The 17,857-nt window shown below is 37.6% G+C and overlaps 1 protein-coding gene across 2 annotated transcripts in view; it reads left to right on the top strand.

Moving 5' to 3' along the window:
• OLA1 (Obg like ATPase 1) overlaps window positions 1-17,857 on the top strand; it is a 167,194-nt gene that overhangs the window by 18,143 nt on the left and 131,194 nt on the right. Inside the window, exons 3-5 of one of the 2 annotated variants that reach the window (XM_069577183.1) lie at window positions 589-692; window positions 2,360-2,503; window positions 10,512-10,639. In XM_069577183.1, the coding sequence (XP_069433284.1) occupies window positions 691-692; window positions 2,360-2,503; window positions 10,512-10,639 (274 nt within the window). In that variant the 5' untranslated portion in view covers window positions 589-690. The remainder of the gene's footprint in view (window positions 1-588; window positions 693-2,359; window positions 2,504-10,511; window positions 10,640-17,857) is intronic. The other variant, XM_069577184.2, reaches the window with a different exon arrangement.

Raw genomic sequence — 17,857 nt, forward strand, 5'->3', positions numbered from 1 at the left:
AAAAAATTCTACGTTTTCCATGCTTTTGGATGTGTATTTTATAAATAGTTAATTCAGAATAATGGAGTTTACATTGGTATCCTAACTTCCCTATACATAATATAATTTTGCGTAAGATTTTAGATTAAACATATTCAGTCAGATTTACCTATTACAGTAAAGTATATAGCTTCAGATATAAAATAGATTTTAAATGGAGGAAGCATACGTTAAGTCTAGCTCCTCTTATGAAAAAAGAAATAATGTTTCCTTTCATTGCTGAAGTAATATTTAGGTAAACCTCTTCTTGCATTAGAGATCCCTACAATTTTGAACCTTTCCTATACCTCCAAGCTTCAATAATAACCTTAAGGGATCTGAATGTGTGTGTGCATGTGTGTGTGCATGTGTGTGTGTGTAAAGTCCTTATTTCACCAAAAAGTCTTATAGGCTTTACGATTCTAATTTAAGCCAAAACTTTAAAATTCTTTGCTTTTGCAAGGCTTTTCTTTAATAGATTTGAATTGATCAAAATGTCTTAGCTTGCCACCAAAGCCTATACTAATAATCCTTAGAAAATTTCTTTTTCTTTTTTTTGTACTTACAAAGCTATTGGAAAATATAGATGACTTGGGCTTTGTGAAATTTAAAATCCTGGCCGAGAGGAGGTGATCTGTGAAAATGGAGCTGTCTTCCAAGTTTAGTTGATGCATGTAAGAATTCTTTTGGCCTAAAAGATACTGGGACTTTCTTTTCTACGTTTTTGTTATATAATATGTTTTAATTTTATTTCTTTATTATGAGACATATTTTTGTCCAGGTAGGCAGTCAAAATGCAATAGATAATAATACCAATAAATTTGAAAACAACTCCATGAACTCCCTATGGCCTTTTTATATTGCAGTTACTGAACCTGTGGTAATAGCAACAAGCAGCAGTTTTTTATCTACGGTATCCAGAAATACAGCTGCATTTTTTTTTTGTCCTCCAAGAAAGGCACAAATGTCTTATAAGTGGATTAATTAATATATTTAAATTTTGGTTAAAATATTTTTATTGTACCATTATTTTGCTATATTCTTACTGCAGGTATACAATACCTTTTATTTATTTTTTATTTTTTGGCTGCACCGCACAGCTTGCAGATCTTAGTTCCCTGCCCAGCGATCAAATCCATGCCCTCAGCAGTGAAAGTGCAGAATTCTAACTACAGGACTGCCAGGGAATTCCCTTTAGTTACTTTTTTGATAAATATGAACTTGTAGATTATTCTAGTAATCTATACCAAATCTGGAAAGAGGACTGGTGGTGCATGCCTTTAAATTCTCAGCTGAGTCTGTTATTATAGGCAAGCAGATTTGACCAGTGATGCTCTAAGTAACCAGTAATGATTTAAATGGCTGTTTTGGGAAACTTCTCTACTTTAATCCAAAATATTTAGTTTGAATGGGATATAAGAGCTGTATTTTAAAGACCGATGGGCAGGTACAAGTTAATATATCATTGCCTTCTCACCAATAGTAGTACTGGTGAGAATTGTACTTCTCACCAGTAGTATTTTGGTGAGTCTCCCACGTTGCCTTTTGTTCATTACTATTTTAAAAGGGTCTCAGAGGTTAAAAAAAAAAAGTGGTTCTCTGATTTAAAAGTTCAGTCATATGAACTAACTGTAACAAGTATAAACTACTGATGAGTATAGGGTTAGATCTCATCTAATAGACATTTTTACCTTAAAGAAGTGTTTGGAAAAAAGAATAGTAGTACAAGTTGGCATTCTCTGAGTGTCTGTTATTTATTATTAGCTTTTTTCTTGATTAAAGTTGTATTTTGGAAAAAATTCACATTTTTACCTTCATAATCCACAGATCACAGTTCTAGACTACCAGTAATCTTTATGCATTAACAAGTAGAAGGGAGTCTGAGCTCCAAACTTTTATTTCCTACTAGGCAGTTAGCATCTGTTTCCCAATTCAGAATGCTTGGAAAGTAATTGACCTAACTAAATACATACCTCGCTACATTTATGCCAGAGGAAATTATACTAGATAAGGTGAAATGATACTGGTGTTCCAGCAACTTTAGGAATGAAATATATAGGCTTTGTGGTATGATGTGAAACTAGTTATTTATAACAAAGATTCTTTGGGGAAATGTTTTTCACATTCTAAATAGACTGAGATAGGAGCATAACTTAGTTGTAAATCATGAGCTGCACCGTTGTAAATTTAATTCATTTCTGTTAGTATAAATGTATCTCCCTCTTTTCCCCAGATTGTTTTTATAACCCTCATGGATTTTATTTGAGCATTGAAATTAGAGTAGGATAAATTTTTCTATGTTAGCCTAAAAATTGATTGAAGTTGTTTTTATTCCTTTTAGGAAATCTACCTTCTTCAATGTATTAACCAATAGTCAAGCTTCAGCAGAAAACTTCCCATTTTGCACTATTGATCCGAATGAGAGCAGAGTACCTGTGCCTGATGAAAGATTTGACTTTCTTTGCCAGTACCACAAACCAGCAAGGTAAGAAGAATCTTTATGCCATTGTTCATGTGGTAGCCCTGTATAGATTAAGTACGTATATGTTAGTGTGCATTTAAAATCATGTGTTTTAATTTTTTTTTCAAAATTATTTTGGAATTGTTGTTTTATGAGTGCTCCGTCACTCAGTGGTGTCTGACTCTTTGCAACCCCGTGAACTGTAGCCTGCCAGGCTCCTTTGTCCATGGGATTCTCCAGACAAGAACATTGGAGTGGGTTGCCATTATTTGGGGTGATTATTAAAGTGATGTTCCCTGGATCGGGAAGATTCCCTGGAGAAGGAAATGGCAACGCACTCCAGTATTCCTTTCTGGAGAATCCCGTGGACAGAGGGGCCTGGTGGGCTACAGTCCGACAAAGAGCCTGACACGACTGAGCGACTTCACTTTAAAGTAATGTAGAGCCTGGAGAAGGGTAAGGAAGGATACATCCGTTGTTAACATTGCAGTTATTTTTTTCTGGGGAGTGTGAAGTAAAGGGAGTAATTAGTCTGTATTATGTGATTCCACTCATGTAAAAGTATACATGTATGTGTGTATTCATAGGAAAATGTATGAACTGAAGATCACAAACTAATTGATAGTTCTCCCTAAGGAATGGAATTTTTAGAATGGAATTTCATTTTTTGTTTCTTGTATTTCTCTGTGTTGTTTAAAGTTTTTCGAACAAACAAGTTATTAGGCTGGTACAACAGTAATTGTGGTTTCAGTCCCTGAATTTTAAATCATTATAATTAGGTTCAGACATATCTTTATTAATCACAATGGGAACCATTATAATCAACACATTTTTGCCAATGAGAAATAAGTTTGTTTATTCCTTTAGCATAAATATCTGTGCTTTGGGATTCAGCAAACTTGTGGAAGGCGTTTTCTGCGTCCTACTTGTTGTGGAAACATTTTCCCTGCAAAAAGTTGCTGAGATGGCTTGAAGGAGTGGTACTGGTTGGCAAGAGGTCAGGTGAATATGGTAGATAAGGCCAACCTTGTAGAACAATTCATTCGACTTTTGAAGCATTTGTTGTGCAGTGTTCGGTCGGGCATTGTCATGAAGAATTGGGCCCATTCAGTTGACCAGTGCCTGGTGCAGGCATTGGGAGAAGGCACTGGCAACCCACTCCAGTACTCTTGCCTGGAGAATCCCATGGACAGAGGAGCCTGGTAGGCTGCAGTCCATGGGGTCGCTAGGAGTCGGACATGACTGAGTGACTTTGCTTTCGCTTTACACTTTCCTGCATTGGAGAAGGAAATGGCAACCCACTCCAGTGTTCTTGCCTGGGGAGTCCCAGGGACAGGGGAGCCTGGTGGGCTGCCGTCTGTGGGGTGGCACAGAGTTGGACACGACTGAAGTGACTTAGTAGCAGCAGCTGCAGTCATTACAGTTTGATGAGTCATTGATTTGCTGAGCATACCTCTCAGGTGTAATGGTTTTGCTGAGATTCAGAAAGCTGTGGTGGATCAGACTGGCAGCAGACCACCAAACGGTGACCATGACCCTTTTCCTGGTTCAAGGTTGGCTTTAGGAAGTGCTTTGGAGCGTCTTCTTGGTCCAGCCACTGAGCTGGTCATTGCTGGTTGTTGTATAAAATCTTTTTCATTGCTTGTCACAGTCTGATAGAGAAATGGTTCATTGTTGTTATGTAGAATGAGAGAAGATGACACTTCAGAACGGTGATGTTTTTGATTTTTGGACAGTTCTTGAAGCACCCACTTGTCAAACTTTTGCACCTTTCTAATTTGTTTCAAATGCTGAATGACTGTAGAATGGTTGACGTCGAGTTCTTCGGCACCTTCTTATGCAGTTGTAAGAAGATCAGCTTCAGTGTTTGCTCTCAGTTGGCCGTTGTCACCTCCCAGTGGCTGGCCACTGTGCTCCTCATCTTCAAGGCTCTTGTCTCCTTTGCAGAACTTTTTATACCACCACTGCACTGTACATTCATTAGCAGTTTCTGGTCCAAATGCATTGTTGATGTGAGTTGTCTCTGCTGCTTTATGGCCCATTTTGAACTTGAGTAAGAAAAACGCTTGGATTTGTTTTTTTGTCTCACATCATTTCTATAGTCTAAAATACATATAAAAGAAACAGCAAGTAACAACTCATTAGCAAAAATCATAAAGCAAGAATTGCACATTAAAATGATCTATAGCATAACCACATTTATTTAAGAATGTATTCCTCTCCCTCTGAGTCCAAAGAGGGACTCAGAGGGAGAGGGTGAGGGTGGGATGATTTGGGAGAATGGCATTCTATCATGTATACTATCATGTAAGAATTGAATCGCCAGTCTATGTCTGACGCAGGATATAGCATGCTTGGGGCTGGTGCATGGGGATGACCCACAGAGATGTTATGGGGAGGGAGGTGGGAGGGGGGTTCATGTTTGGGAACACATGTAAGAATTAAAGATTTTAAAATTAAAAAAAAAAAAGACATAGGAAAAAAAATAAACATGCAATGAAACAGGTAAAAAAAAAAAAAAAAGAATGTATTCCAATATCAGTTGCAGTTCCAACGCAAAGAAACAATTACTTTTGTACCAACCTAAATAGTATATTTTTAATTAGGAAAAAAAGAATACAGTTTTATTGTAGGAAATTCACAGTATGGAAATGTATAAAGAGAGGAGTAAAAATCACGTATGCTTCTGTCTTGATATAATAAATATAAGTACTTTGGAGGTAGAAACCTTCATACTTTTGATATTTTTTACTTGGGGTATTATTAATATTTTTCTAGAGTAAAAATACAGACTTAAATGATTTTCAATATAATACTTATGCTTAACACTATGTTATATGAATGTGCGTACAGTTTATTTGCTATTTCCCTACTATTGAGATTTTGTTTGTGTCTAGTTTCTCACTATTTTGAACGTGGTGGTAAATGCCAGGATTTCATCTCCAGTCCTGAACTCTGTTGAACTCCAGACATGTATCTTAACTGCCTCTTTGACACTGACACTTAGATGACTAAACAGGTGCCTCTGACTTGACATGCCCAAAATGAACTTCTTGGTTTCACCCTGCCTGTGTCAATTTTGTGCTTCCTCAAGACGTTTATAATTCAGTAAATACCCATATTATTTCTCTAGTTGCTCAAGTTAAAGCCCAAGATTTATTCTGGGTTCTTTACTTTGCTCACCTCGACATCCAATATGTCAGAAATTCTTGAGTTCCAACTGTAAAATATATACCAAACTCATTTCATTCTCTTACTTTCATCCTCTAGTTTTAGCATCTGTTCATTTTTGACAAATTATTACTGTGATGATTGTCGCATGATGATTTTGTAATTTCATCAGTTTTTTTTCGTTTATTACATGGCATTCTGCTGTAAGAAGAGCTTGTTTGTTTTCATTTATTCATTCGTGTATTTATTCCTATCGCTGTTACTCACGTTGTTGTAATCTATTATAATCATTGGACGTAGCTCAAATTATATCCCTCACATTGACTCCTCAAGCTGGCTTCTGTATCCTTTTTAAAAACATTTTATTTTTAAATGATTTCAATTTTATATATAAGCTAAAAAATTATATGTAGAATGCTTGTATGGTTTCACTCAAATTTCTCTGAACTCTTCAAAATAAGTTGCAGACATGATGCCACACTGCACTTTAATTCTTCAATTTTTATTTGCTAAATATAGACACTCTCCTGCATTGCCAGAGTAAACCATTATAATCAGGACATTGACAATGATCTAAATTTCATAAGATCTAAAAACATAGTGTAGTCTTAAAAATCATTGGTACGTGTGTATAAAAAATCCTTGAATAAGGGCTCAAGTTTTTGTTTTTTGATATATGGTATTAATGGTTTAAACCTTTATCATGGCCTTAAATCAAGGATCAGAATTAAACTGATTTCCATTAGAAAACTGAATCTCAAAACTATAGATTGACCCGTCTTGTTTCCTCATAAAAGGAAATGGAAATCTAAGAAGGTAAAATGGTTTGTCCAAGGTCACACAGATAGTTAATGTCAAGCAGGAGCTGAAGTCTTCTTCAAATTCAGGGCCTTTCCACTCATACCTATGCTACTGTACTTAATATTTATCATATGGGTGATAGTTTTAGGTGTAAGACATTATGTAGATGAATTTGCTTGCACTTAACGTACTGATCTCTTCTTGCTATTTTTGGAACTCTGCATTCAGATGCTTATATCTTTCCTTTTCTCCTTTGCTTTTTGCCTCTCTTCTTTTCACAGCTATCTGTAAGGCCTCCCCAGACAGCCATTTTGCTTTTTTGCATTTCTTTTCCATGGGGATGGTCTTGATCCCTGTCTTCTGTACAATGTCACGAACTTCAGTCCATAGTTCATCAGGCACTCTTATCTATCAGATCTAAGCCCTTAAATCTATTTCTCACTTCCACTGTATAATCATAAGGGATTTGATTTAGGCCATACCTGAATGGTAGAGTAGTTTTCCCTACTTTCTTCAATTTCAGTCTGAATTTGGCAATAAGGAGTTCATGATCTGAGCCGTAGTCAGCTCCCGGTCTTGTTTTTGCTGACTGTATAGAGCTTCTCCATCTTTGACTGCAAAGAATATAATCAGTCTGATTTCGGTGTTGACCATCTGGTGATGTCCATGTGTAGTCTTCTCTTGTGTTGTTGGAAGAGGGTGTTTGCTGTGACCAGTGCATTTTCTTGGCAAAGCTCTATTAGTCTTTGCCCTGCTTCATTCCGTATTCCAAGGCGAAATTTGCCTGTTACTCCAGGTGTTTCTTGACTTCCTACTTTTGCATTCCAGTCCCCTATAATGAAAAGGACATCTTTTTTGGGTGTTAGTTCTAAAAGGTTTTGTAGGTCTTCATAGAACCATTCAACTTCAGCTTCTTCAGCATTACTGGTTGGGGCATAGACTTGGATTACTGTGATATTGAATGGTTTGCCTTGGAAACGAACAGAGATCATTCTGTCGTTTTTGAGGTCGCATCCAAGTACTGCATTTCGGACTCTTTTGTTGACCATGATGGCTACTCCATTTCTTCTGAGGGATTCCTCCCCACAGTAGTAGATATAATGGTCATCTGAGTTAAATTCACCCATTCCAGTCCATTTTAGTTTGCTGATTCCTAGAATGTCGACATTCACTCTTGCAAATCTCCTGTTTGACCACTTCCAATTTGCCTTGATTCATAGACCTGACATTCCAGGTTCCTGTGCAATATTGCTCTTTATAGCATTGGACCTTGCGTCTAACACCAGTCACATCCGCAACTGGGTATTGTTTCTGCTTTGGCTCCATCCCTTCATTCTTTCTGGACTTATTTCTCCACTGATCTCCAGTAGCATATTGGGCACTTACTGACCTGGGGAGTTCCTCTTTCAGTATCCTGTCATTTTGCCTTTTCATACTGTTCATGGGGTTCTCAAGGCAAGAATACTGAAGTGGCTTGCCATTCCCTTCTCCAGTGGACCACATTCTGTCAGACCTCTCCACCATGACCCATCCATCTTGGGTGGCCCCACGGGCATGGCATAGTTTCATTGAGTTAGACAAGGCTGTGAAGAAATGCTGGGCTGGAAGAAGCACAAGGTGGAATCAAGATTGCCAGGAGAAATATCAGTAACCTCAGATATGCAGATGACACCACCCTTATGGCAGAAAGTGAAGAGGAACTAAAAAGCCTCTTGATGAAAGTGAAAGTGGAGAGTGAAAAAGTTGGCTTAAAGCTCAGCATTCAGAAAACTAAGATCATGGCATCTGGTCCCATGACTTCATGGGAAATAGATGGGGAAACAGTGGAAACAGTGTCAGACTTTATTTTTTTTTTGGCTCCAAAATCACTGCAGATGGTGACTGCAGCCATGAAATTAAAAGACACTTACTCCTTGGAAGAAAAGTTATGACCAACCTGGGCAGCATATTCAAAAGCAGAGACATTCCTTTGCCAACAAAGGTCCGTCTAGTCAAGGCTATGGTTTTTCCAGTGGTCATGTATGGATGTGAGAATTGGACTGTGAAGAAAACCGAGCGCCGAAGAATTGATGTGTTTGAACTGTGGTGTTGGAGAAGACTCTTGAGAGTCCTTTGGACTGCAAGGAGATCCAACCAGTCCATCCTAAAAGAGATCAGCCCTGGGATTTCTTTGGAAAAAATGCTGCTAAAGCTGAAACTCCAGTACTTTGGCCACCTCATGCGCAGAGTTGACTCATTGGAAAAGACTCTGATGCTGGGAGGGATTGGGGGCAGGAGGAGAAGGGGACGACAGAGGATGAGATGGCTGGATGGCATCACTGACTCGATGGACGTGAGTCTGGGTGAACTCCGGGAGTTGGTGATGGACAGGGAGGCCTGGTGTGCTGCAGTTCATGAGGTTGCAAAGAGTCGGACACGACTGAACGACTGAACTGAACTGAACATGCCCCTTCTAGAGTTAGGTATAGAGCCAGCTTCTCCAAAGCTCTGGGCTACACTGGGGAGGGATGGCTAGCCAAGTGATAGTCAGTATAGTCCCCAAGGGAAGGGCAGAGGACACCACTGGTGAGGCAACCACAGTATCCACCAAAAACTGAACCATATCTCATGTATGTTTTTTGTGGATTTGCTGGTAAGAGCTATCAACTATTTCTATTTGTATAAAAAAATTTTATGGAACAGTTATTTTTAAAATACTCATTTTCCATGTAGATAATAGTGGAACTTTATGTTTTATTTTATCATGTAGTAAAATTGACATTCTGAAAAGTGCATGTTCTTAAAATTGACAAAGGATATACATATGTATGCCGAACACCTTTGTCATATGATGTTGAAAGTACCTTTATTTACTCATGCTTTAATCTCCTTTTTTACATGGCTGACTGGTTCTGTTAACTTGTTTTCTAGTTTGTGTTAACTGATACTTGACCTTGTCTTATTCTGTTGCAGTTGTTAACAACTAGGTTGTTACTATTCTGTTAATTGGTTCACATCATTACATGCACTTTGGGGCTGTAAAACCCACATGGTGATTAAATGTGAGAGGGAGGGGACATCTGTATACTTACGGCTGATTCATTGATATTTGGCAGAAAACAACAAAAATCTATAAAGCAGTTATCCTTCAATTAAAATAAATTAATACATAAAAATAAGAGGTATTAATAAAATCATTTTTATTTAAATTAAAAAAATGCAAACCTAGATATCCTGTATTCCAGTTTCACTCCTGTTAACCTGAATGATCCTGTGTGCAGTAGATTTCTTAACTCCTCAAAGGCTCAATTTCCTCCTCTGTAAAGTGGGTTTAATAAATAACATCCACCTTATAGAGTTGTTTTGAACTTTGAAATGATAGTGCACATCACTGAGTCCAGTTCCTGGCACACGGTGTCAGTTGTCTGTTAGCTCATAACTGGCCTTGTATCAGCGTGCTCTGAAACATCCCCCACTCTGCTTTTGTGTATGTGTGCCTGTGCCAGTGGAGCAGTATAATAAAATTAATGATGTGAGTTTTCGTTTTTAGAGACATAAATAAAAACATCTATTCTGTTTTAAAATGTTTTCCCTTCTGTTTTAAAATTTTCCTAGTTAAGAAAGTCCTATTTTTTTAAAAGATTATTTCTTGCTTGCATTTTTTTATTCATTTGAGAGTCTAATAATCATTGTTCTGCTGCTGCTAAGTCACTTCAGTCATTTCCGACTTTGTGCAACCCCATAGACGGCAGCCCGCCAGGCTCCCCCGTCCCTGGGATTCTCCAGGCAAGAACACTGGAGTGGGTTGCCATTTCCTTCTCCATTGCATGAAAGTGAAAAGTGAAAGTGAAGTTGCTCAGTCATGTCTGACCCTCAGCGACCTCATGGACTGCAGCCTTCCAGGCTCCTCCATCCATGGGATTTGCCAGGCAAGAGTACTAGAGTGGGGTGCCATTGCCTTTTCCAAACCATTGTTCTAGAAAGGAAAAAATTAATTTATGTAATGTGTTTGGAAAAGCCATTTGGCTAATAAACAGGTTCTTAGTACTATCTTATATTAAAGTCATCTTTTGTTTTTCAGCAAAATTCCTGCTTTTCTAAATGTGGTGGATATTGCTGGCCTTGTGAAAGGAGCTCACAATGGGCAAGGCCTGGGGAATGCCTTTTTATCTCATATTAGTGCCTGTGATGGAATCTTTCATTTAACACGTAAGTACAGTTATTTATTTAGTTGATTGATTCCATTATGATTCATATTTTCTTTCCATTATTGTGCAAATAAAATAATAAATAGTAAGATTTGCTTAGTTTCACAGGGTGAATCGTGGTTTGTCTGTTAATTATGACTTAATGTGATTAGGTATCATCTCCACATGAAAAGGCTTATTCTACAGTATATGCTGTGTTGTTGTCAGTTTCTAATTGAATTTTATCCCATTTTGGATTAGACCCATTGAGAAGTGTTTCTATGCAGAAGTAATTTTGTTGATTATAAAAGGCATTTTGAAATTTTCTTAACTTGTGGCATTTCCCTTCATTTTTGCTTTCCATGTGTTGAGAAGACAGAATTGATAAAGGAGGGGATTCCACTATTCCAGAGGAGAGAAAAGCATCTGGGTTATATATTAGAGATGAAAGGATTAAGGAGAAACTATAGATCAGCTAGTTGTTAATGAAGAGAGGGATATAAAGCAAAGAGAGAGAATAGGTGGAATTATGTGTTGGTTTGAGTTCTACAAAAGTGACCCACGAACATAGTAATCCTCTGAAAAAATAGAAAGTTTTAGGTTAAGGTCCAGGTCAACACTGTACTTTATAGTAATAATATTGTAATGAACAAATTAATGCAAATGAAGGAAATATAAATGAGAGGTGGGGTCTGTGCTTCTCTATGTTACTGGTCCTAGACAGGTAACTATAAGCAACTGAGAATGAGCATTTAGGAAGTTTTGCTTAGTAATTCATTTTTATTTTATTTCACAAAAGCTCATAACAGTTTGAGAAGCACTGTTCTAGGTAGCTTTACTTGGATGAAGATATACGAGATTGTGATGTAGGCAAAGAATAAGATTTTATGTTTGTGAGTATGGAGGAGCTTTAAATCTTTAGATATACGAGAAGATATACGAGAATTGTGAAGATATACGAGATTGTGATGTAGGCAAAGAATAAGATTGTATGTTTGTGAGTATGGAGGGGCTTTAACTCTTTAGACCACTCTGTCTTATTTGACACATTATTTGTGGAGCACCTCTGTCTATTGTGCTAAGGGATATAGTGGTGAGTGGAAACAGAAATGACCCTCCCTCATGGTGCTTACAATCCAGTGGAAGAAACAGACATTGAATAAATGGTCTTGTAAATGCCAGATGTCATTCTGTAATTGTATACAGAGAAGAGAGACAGATTATTTTTGAACCATGAACATTTTTTTTAATGGTTTGCATGAGTTAAAAAAAAAATGAAAAACTGGGCTTCCCTGGCAGCTCAAGTGGTAAAGAATCCTCCTGCCAATGCAAGAGATAATGAATTCGATCTCTGATCCAGGAAGATCCCACATGCCCCGAAGCAGCTAAGCCCTGTGCCACAGCTATTGAGCTTGTGCTCTGGAGCCTGTGAACTGCCCAGGTGCCGCAACTGCTGAAGCCCACATACCCTAGAGCCAGCACTCTGCAACAAGAGAAGCCACTGCCACTAGAAGCCTGTGTACCGCGACTCGAGTGTAGCCCCTGCTCGCTGCAACTAGAGAAGCCCTGTGCAGCAGCGAAGACGCATTGCAGCCAAAAATAAATAAAGAAATGAAATTGTAAAAAACTGAAAAACTTTTAAAAAGTGGGAATTTCTCCCTATTTTTGCCATAAATGGCATCTATAATTTTGAATGAACAACTCTGATGAGCTATGGGTATACTATATGGTGAGTTGTATGTATTAACTATAGAACAGAATTTCTTTCTGAATTCATAATTTTCCTTTTTTGTGTGCTTTTAGTTTTCCTTACTTGATCATGTTGTTAAGAAAGAAAGTGATACAATACAAAATAGGGAAATAGTAACCACATTATGGGAAGCAAATTCTTTCAAAATTTATATATGTGGTAACTTCTTATAGGTGTTTTATTTAGAAAAGTAATTAATTTTTTTCTCTAGAGTTCAGTGAGCCAGCTTTTACCAATTTTTAAAAGCAATATAACTTCCTATTGTTAGATATTTAAAGCTTTGAACATGACAGGACTATTGATTTCATGGAATCCTTAGCTTTTTAAAGCTGGCATTTGAAGTTTTGAAGTGATTTTTCAACAGAAAGCTAAAGTGCTTGTGTGTTATCTGAAGGACAACACCTTTGGCTGTATCATTACACCTACTGTCAAGTTGTTTATAGTCGAAACTTGTTAGTTTCTCAGCAGCCACTTAGAGATATGCCCTTGTAGCCTGGAAATAAGAGTTCTGCTTTTTGAAATATGAGGCAGTTTTGTTCCCAGTTTAGAAACATAGGAGGTTCAGATTCATAGAACTGTTAATTGTGAAGTATGTACTCATTTATACTTATAGACAACAAAATTTCAAATACAGTTGATTATTTTCACCTAAATTGTTGTGTGTTTGCATGTGTATGTAGTTGGTGGTAATGGTGGGAAGATGGGATGTATGGTACCCTGTTCTTTCCAGAGTTCTGTTCCCCAGTTGCTTGTTAAAGGGACAAAATGTAGGAACCTGGGATGACCGTAGAGTTAGCATGTTTTTAAATACTTCTTTAGGGTATGAACAGACTCTGGCAGTTATGGCCTGGCAAGCGATTCAGTACTAACAATATTAGCATGTGTCTGAATTGTTGGCATTTTATTTTGATTTCCGAAAGAAGGGAAATAATTACTAAGCACCTAGTATTAGGTGAAAGTGAAGTCACTCAGTCGTGTCTGACTCTTTCTGACCCCGTGGACTGTAGCCTACAAGGATCCTCTGTCCATGGGATTTTCCAGGCAAGAGTACTATTGGGTTGCCATTTCCTTCTCCAAATATTAGGTACTATGGTAGATGTTTTTCTAACGTATTCTATTTACTCTTAACAATTCTGCAGGATTGGTGTTACCCCAGCTGTATAGGTGAGGGTATTGAGAGAAAAAGGTTAAGTAGTCTTGCTCAAGTACATAGTAAATGTAAATGTGTCCTCGAGCCCATCTTTCTTCTTTCTTTTTCTGGCCACACCATGCAGCTTGTGGGATCTTAGTTTTCCAACCAGAGATCGAACCTGGGCCCCAGGCAGTGAATGTGCCAGAGTCCTAACCACTGGACTGCGAGGGAGTTTCCCCATCTCTCTTCAGGTTCTTTTTTTCCACCATACCACACTGCTTTTATTCATTTTTAGATCTGAATGTTTAGGATCTATATAGTAACCATGTTAAAGATCCATGTATTTGTGTGTGTGGTGGGTGTGGGGAAAGAAAAAGAGAAGTTAAGTGCCCAGTGTATACTGTTTTTCAGAGACTTCCTGCTCTTCACAGTAGTGACCTGTAGACATATCTGGAGACTTTTCTGAAGAGACAGATGCTGTATAGTGATTTTATTTTATTTTTTTAATGTCCCCATCACCCGCCGCCATCCTGTATAGTGATTTTAAAAGAATTAGGTTATAGTTTTATTCTTTGTTGCCATCAAATATTTATTAAGTCCTTACTATGTGCCAGGCTATGTGGTAAGTGCTTTATGTGAGGAATTTCATTCAATTCCCAAAGTAAGTCAGATGTATGTACAGAGAGGTTAGAACCTGTGTCCAAGGTTAATAGCTGGTAGGTGGTATAGTTGGGAATAGTACTCAGTAAGGCCAGTCTGACTCCAAAACCTGCACTGTTAGCCTTTGTATCAGTGCTGACCAATAGAAATATAATGTGAACTACCTGTGTAGTTAAAAGTTTTCTGATAGTCACATTAAAAAAGTAACAGATGAAATTAACTTTAATAACATTTAATCTATCAAAAATATTTCAGTTATTCAATATTAAAATTTATTGATATATGTTTTGGTGCCATGTTTTTGAAATCTGGTGTGTAATTTTTACTTAGAGCACACCTCCATTTGGACTAGCCACATTTCAAGTACTTTATAGCCATATGTCGGAGAAGGCAATGGCAATATACTCCAGTACTCTTGCCTGGAGAATCCCATGGACGGAGGAGCCTGGAAGGCTACAGTCCATGGAGTCGCTAAGAGTTGGACACCACTGAGCGACTTCACTTTCACTTTTTGCTTTCATGCATTGAAGAAGGAAATGGCAACCCACTCCAGTATTCTTGCCTGGAGGATCCCAGGGACAGAGGAGCCTGTTGGGCCGCCATCTGTGGGGTCTCACAGAGTCGGACACGACTGACGCGACTTCGCAGCAGCAGCAGCAGCATAGCCATATGTGGCTAATGGCTACAGTATTAGTTAGCTTATGTTCATAGAAAGAAATTTGAAGAGAGACATCAAATTGTTAATAGATTCTTTGGAGAATAGAATTGGGATGGAGAGAGAGGTGGGTGACTTTCCTTTCTTACGTTAGACCCTTGGCTAGCTTTTTAGAAAGTGAACTTGTATTATTCTGATTTTTAAAACATGAGAAATTTTCTTATTTAAATACCAATGTAGTGAGTGAGTGAGCGAGTGAAGTCACTCAGTTGTATTTGACTCTTTGTGACCCTGTGGACTGTAGCCTACCAGGCTCCTCCATCCATGGGATTTTCCAGATAAGAATACTGGAGTGGATTGCCATTTCCTTCTCCAGGAGATCTTCCTGACCCAGGGACTGAACCAGGGTCTTCCCCTTTGTAGGCAGATGCTTTACTGTCTGAGCCACCGGGGAAGTCCGATGTAAGGTATGTACAAATGATTCAAGTAAAATTCTAAATAATTCTGTATTAAATCAGTGAGAAGATGACTTTGCTTAGAATGTTGTGATTCAAGAGTTGTCAGTGATCTGCTATCTCTGTAAAAATGTTTGGTTTTTAAACTGGGCTAATAAGGATAGTTCTGCCAGGATGATTTAGTTAAGGATTTTATTCTCAGATAATGAAATTAGTGGATTCTGTTGTTAAAGAAGTTACTTCTTTGAGCGCTTCACAGCATTATATTTGTATGTTCTGTTCTGCTATTAAATGATACTTGAATTTCTAAGGTAACTTAGTGGTGTGTAGTTGAGTGTGTGTGTATGTGAGGCAGATTGCCTTTATACCTCCTTGTTCTAATAACTAATTCCTTTTTGTAGAGTTATCTCTTCCTCATTTTATGTGTTCTTGGTAAGGGAATATTATCCAGTTTCCTCCTTCCACCACAGGAACCTTATCTGTGCCCTTGACAGACACAGCCAAGAACTGGCCACCTAACCTGAGCTGGGCTTTGAGAGATGAAAAGATTGAGTTAAGATCATTAAGAACTCAGTATTTCATTTCATCTGGCTCCCCGCCCCCCTCCCCCCCCCCCCCAGGAGGAATGATAATAGGAAAGGAAGTGTAGTCTTCTAAATAGATTCTTAACGTTTTTATTGTATTTACACCAGTTGTTTTAATATCCCCAGTGCAGAGTCATCTGAAGAAAATTCCTTTGTTGATTTGTCAAAGTGAAGGGAAAGGCTTGCTTGTCATGCCATCCCATTGTTATTTTGTGATATAATCAGTAGCCATCTGCTGCTGCTGCTAAGTCGCTTCAGTTGTGTCCGACTCTGTAGACAGCAGCCCACCAGGCTCCCCCGTCCCTGGGATTCTCCGTGTAAGAACACTGGAGTGGGTTGCTATTTCCTTCTCCAGTGCATGAAAGTGAAAAGTGAAAGTGAAGTGGCTCAGTCATGTCAGACTCCTAGTGACCCCATGGACTGCAGCCTACCAGGCTCCTCCGTCCATGGGATTCTCCAGGCAAGAGTACTGGAGTGGGGTGCCATTCACTGCCTTCTCTGATTAGCCATCTGTGTGATATCAAAAAGTATTCCCTTATAATAGGTTGAATTGTGTATAATTTAGATAGTGTTATCCAGTAGTCCACATAGAATTATAAGTTGATTATTTGTTTATCCCCCCTCCCTATCAAATCTAATGAGTGGGCAGTTTTGGTTTTATCAGATTTCACTCTACCTTTTCATTATAAGGCTAAACAGATGTTGATACTTTTAAAAATATTCATAATGTTTAACAATTCTGAATGATACATGGTTATTATAAACAAAATAGGAAATAATGAAGGTGTTCACAATAAAATTTCATGTTTGTCCCTTGTTTCCAGTCTTCAGAAGTAACTGCCTTTTCTTTAAAATCTGAAAGGATATGTGCTTATTTTTCTCTCCTGATTACATGGAGGAGTTTAGTTTCTATTTGAATTTCTTTTCTTTTTTTTTTTGAATTTATTTTCCAATGTTTATTGTCCTTTAAAAAAATCTAATAAGTAGAGCATTTCAATTTTCTTAATAGCTGTTAATTGTAGCTTGATTTCTATGTCATTTCTTTTTATTTTGAAAGATCTATGAAGTTTTATAATTCTTTAAAAAATGTCTCTTGCCCCCTTGCTCCCATTCCCCAATATGATTTTAAGCCCTTGACTGATTTTACTTCTCTTTTGGGCTTACCTCTCTTAAACTGGGCAGACAAGTTCATATGAAATAGAATTAAGATTAATCTATGTAGATGATTTCTGTGCAGATGGTTAGAATTTTTGGCCAGGAAAAATAAAAGCCCCATCCTTTCTCTTTTGTTATTAATGACAGATGCGTCTTCATTCTGTTTTGTATTACTATTCCTCTGTGTCTTGTTTGAATTTCATATGTCTAAATTGCTCAGTTAGAGTTTTAACAGTAAGATTCCAGAGTTCCTTTAGTTTTGTTGCCTGTGTTTGCTAAAAAAGTAGCATTGATAGAAGAAAAGGTTTTAAGTTGCCTTTCTAGTTTATATAGAATGTTAGCCCTCAAGGCATTACAACTTTATTGAACTGCTAAATGAGAAGGTAAAAATGCTTTCGTTTAATTGCCACCCCCCCTTTAGGTTAAGTTAGGTGTTTATATGTTTTGTAAATCACCTTTAATTACCACGAACATAAATTACTGTTTTTCAAGAGACCACCTCCCCCCTTCCTCATAAGCACGTCATTTAAGAGTTTAAAATGAGTCACACATTTTTGCCTAGACACAAATTGCCAATATAAAGCGGTCTTTGATTGTATCCTAAAATAATGGAGTTTTTTTTTCTTTGGGTCCTGTAATTTTCTTTTTCAGCAGTATTTATTAAATTAATCTAGTATTGGATTGCAGTAAACAATCTGACCAAAAAACATATGTTTTCTTTGTTTCCTTGGTACAGATTCAATGGGTTAGGTAATCATGCAGTGGTTCTCGTCTACATATACAATGCGTTCTAATAATGAACTTCTGTTTACTGTGGAAAACATTGCAGCAGTAGGAAACAGTTCCTTC

This window comes from Ovis canadensis, chromosome 2 (genome assembly GCF_042477335.2).
Source record: "Ovis canadensis isolate MfBH-ARS-UI-01 breed Bighorn chromosome 2, ARS-UI_OviCan_v2, whole genome shotgun sequence".
Lineage (NCBI taxonomy): Eukaryota > Metazoa > Chordata > Mammalia > Artiodactyla > Bovidae > Ovis > Ovis canadensis.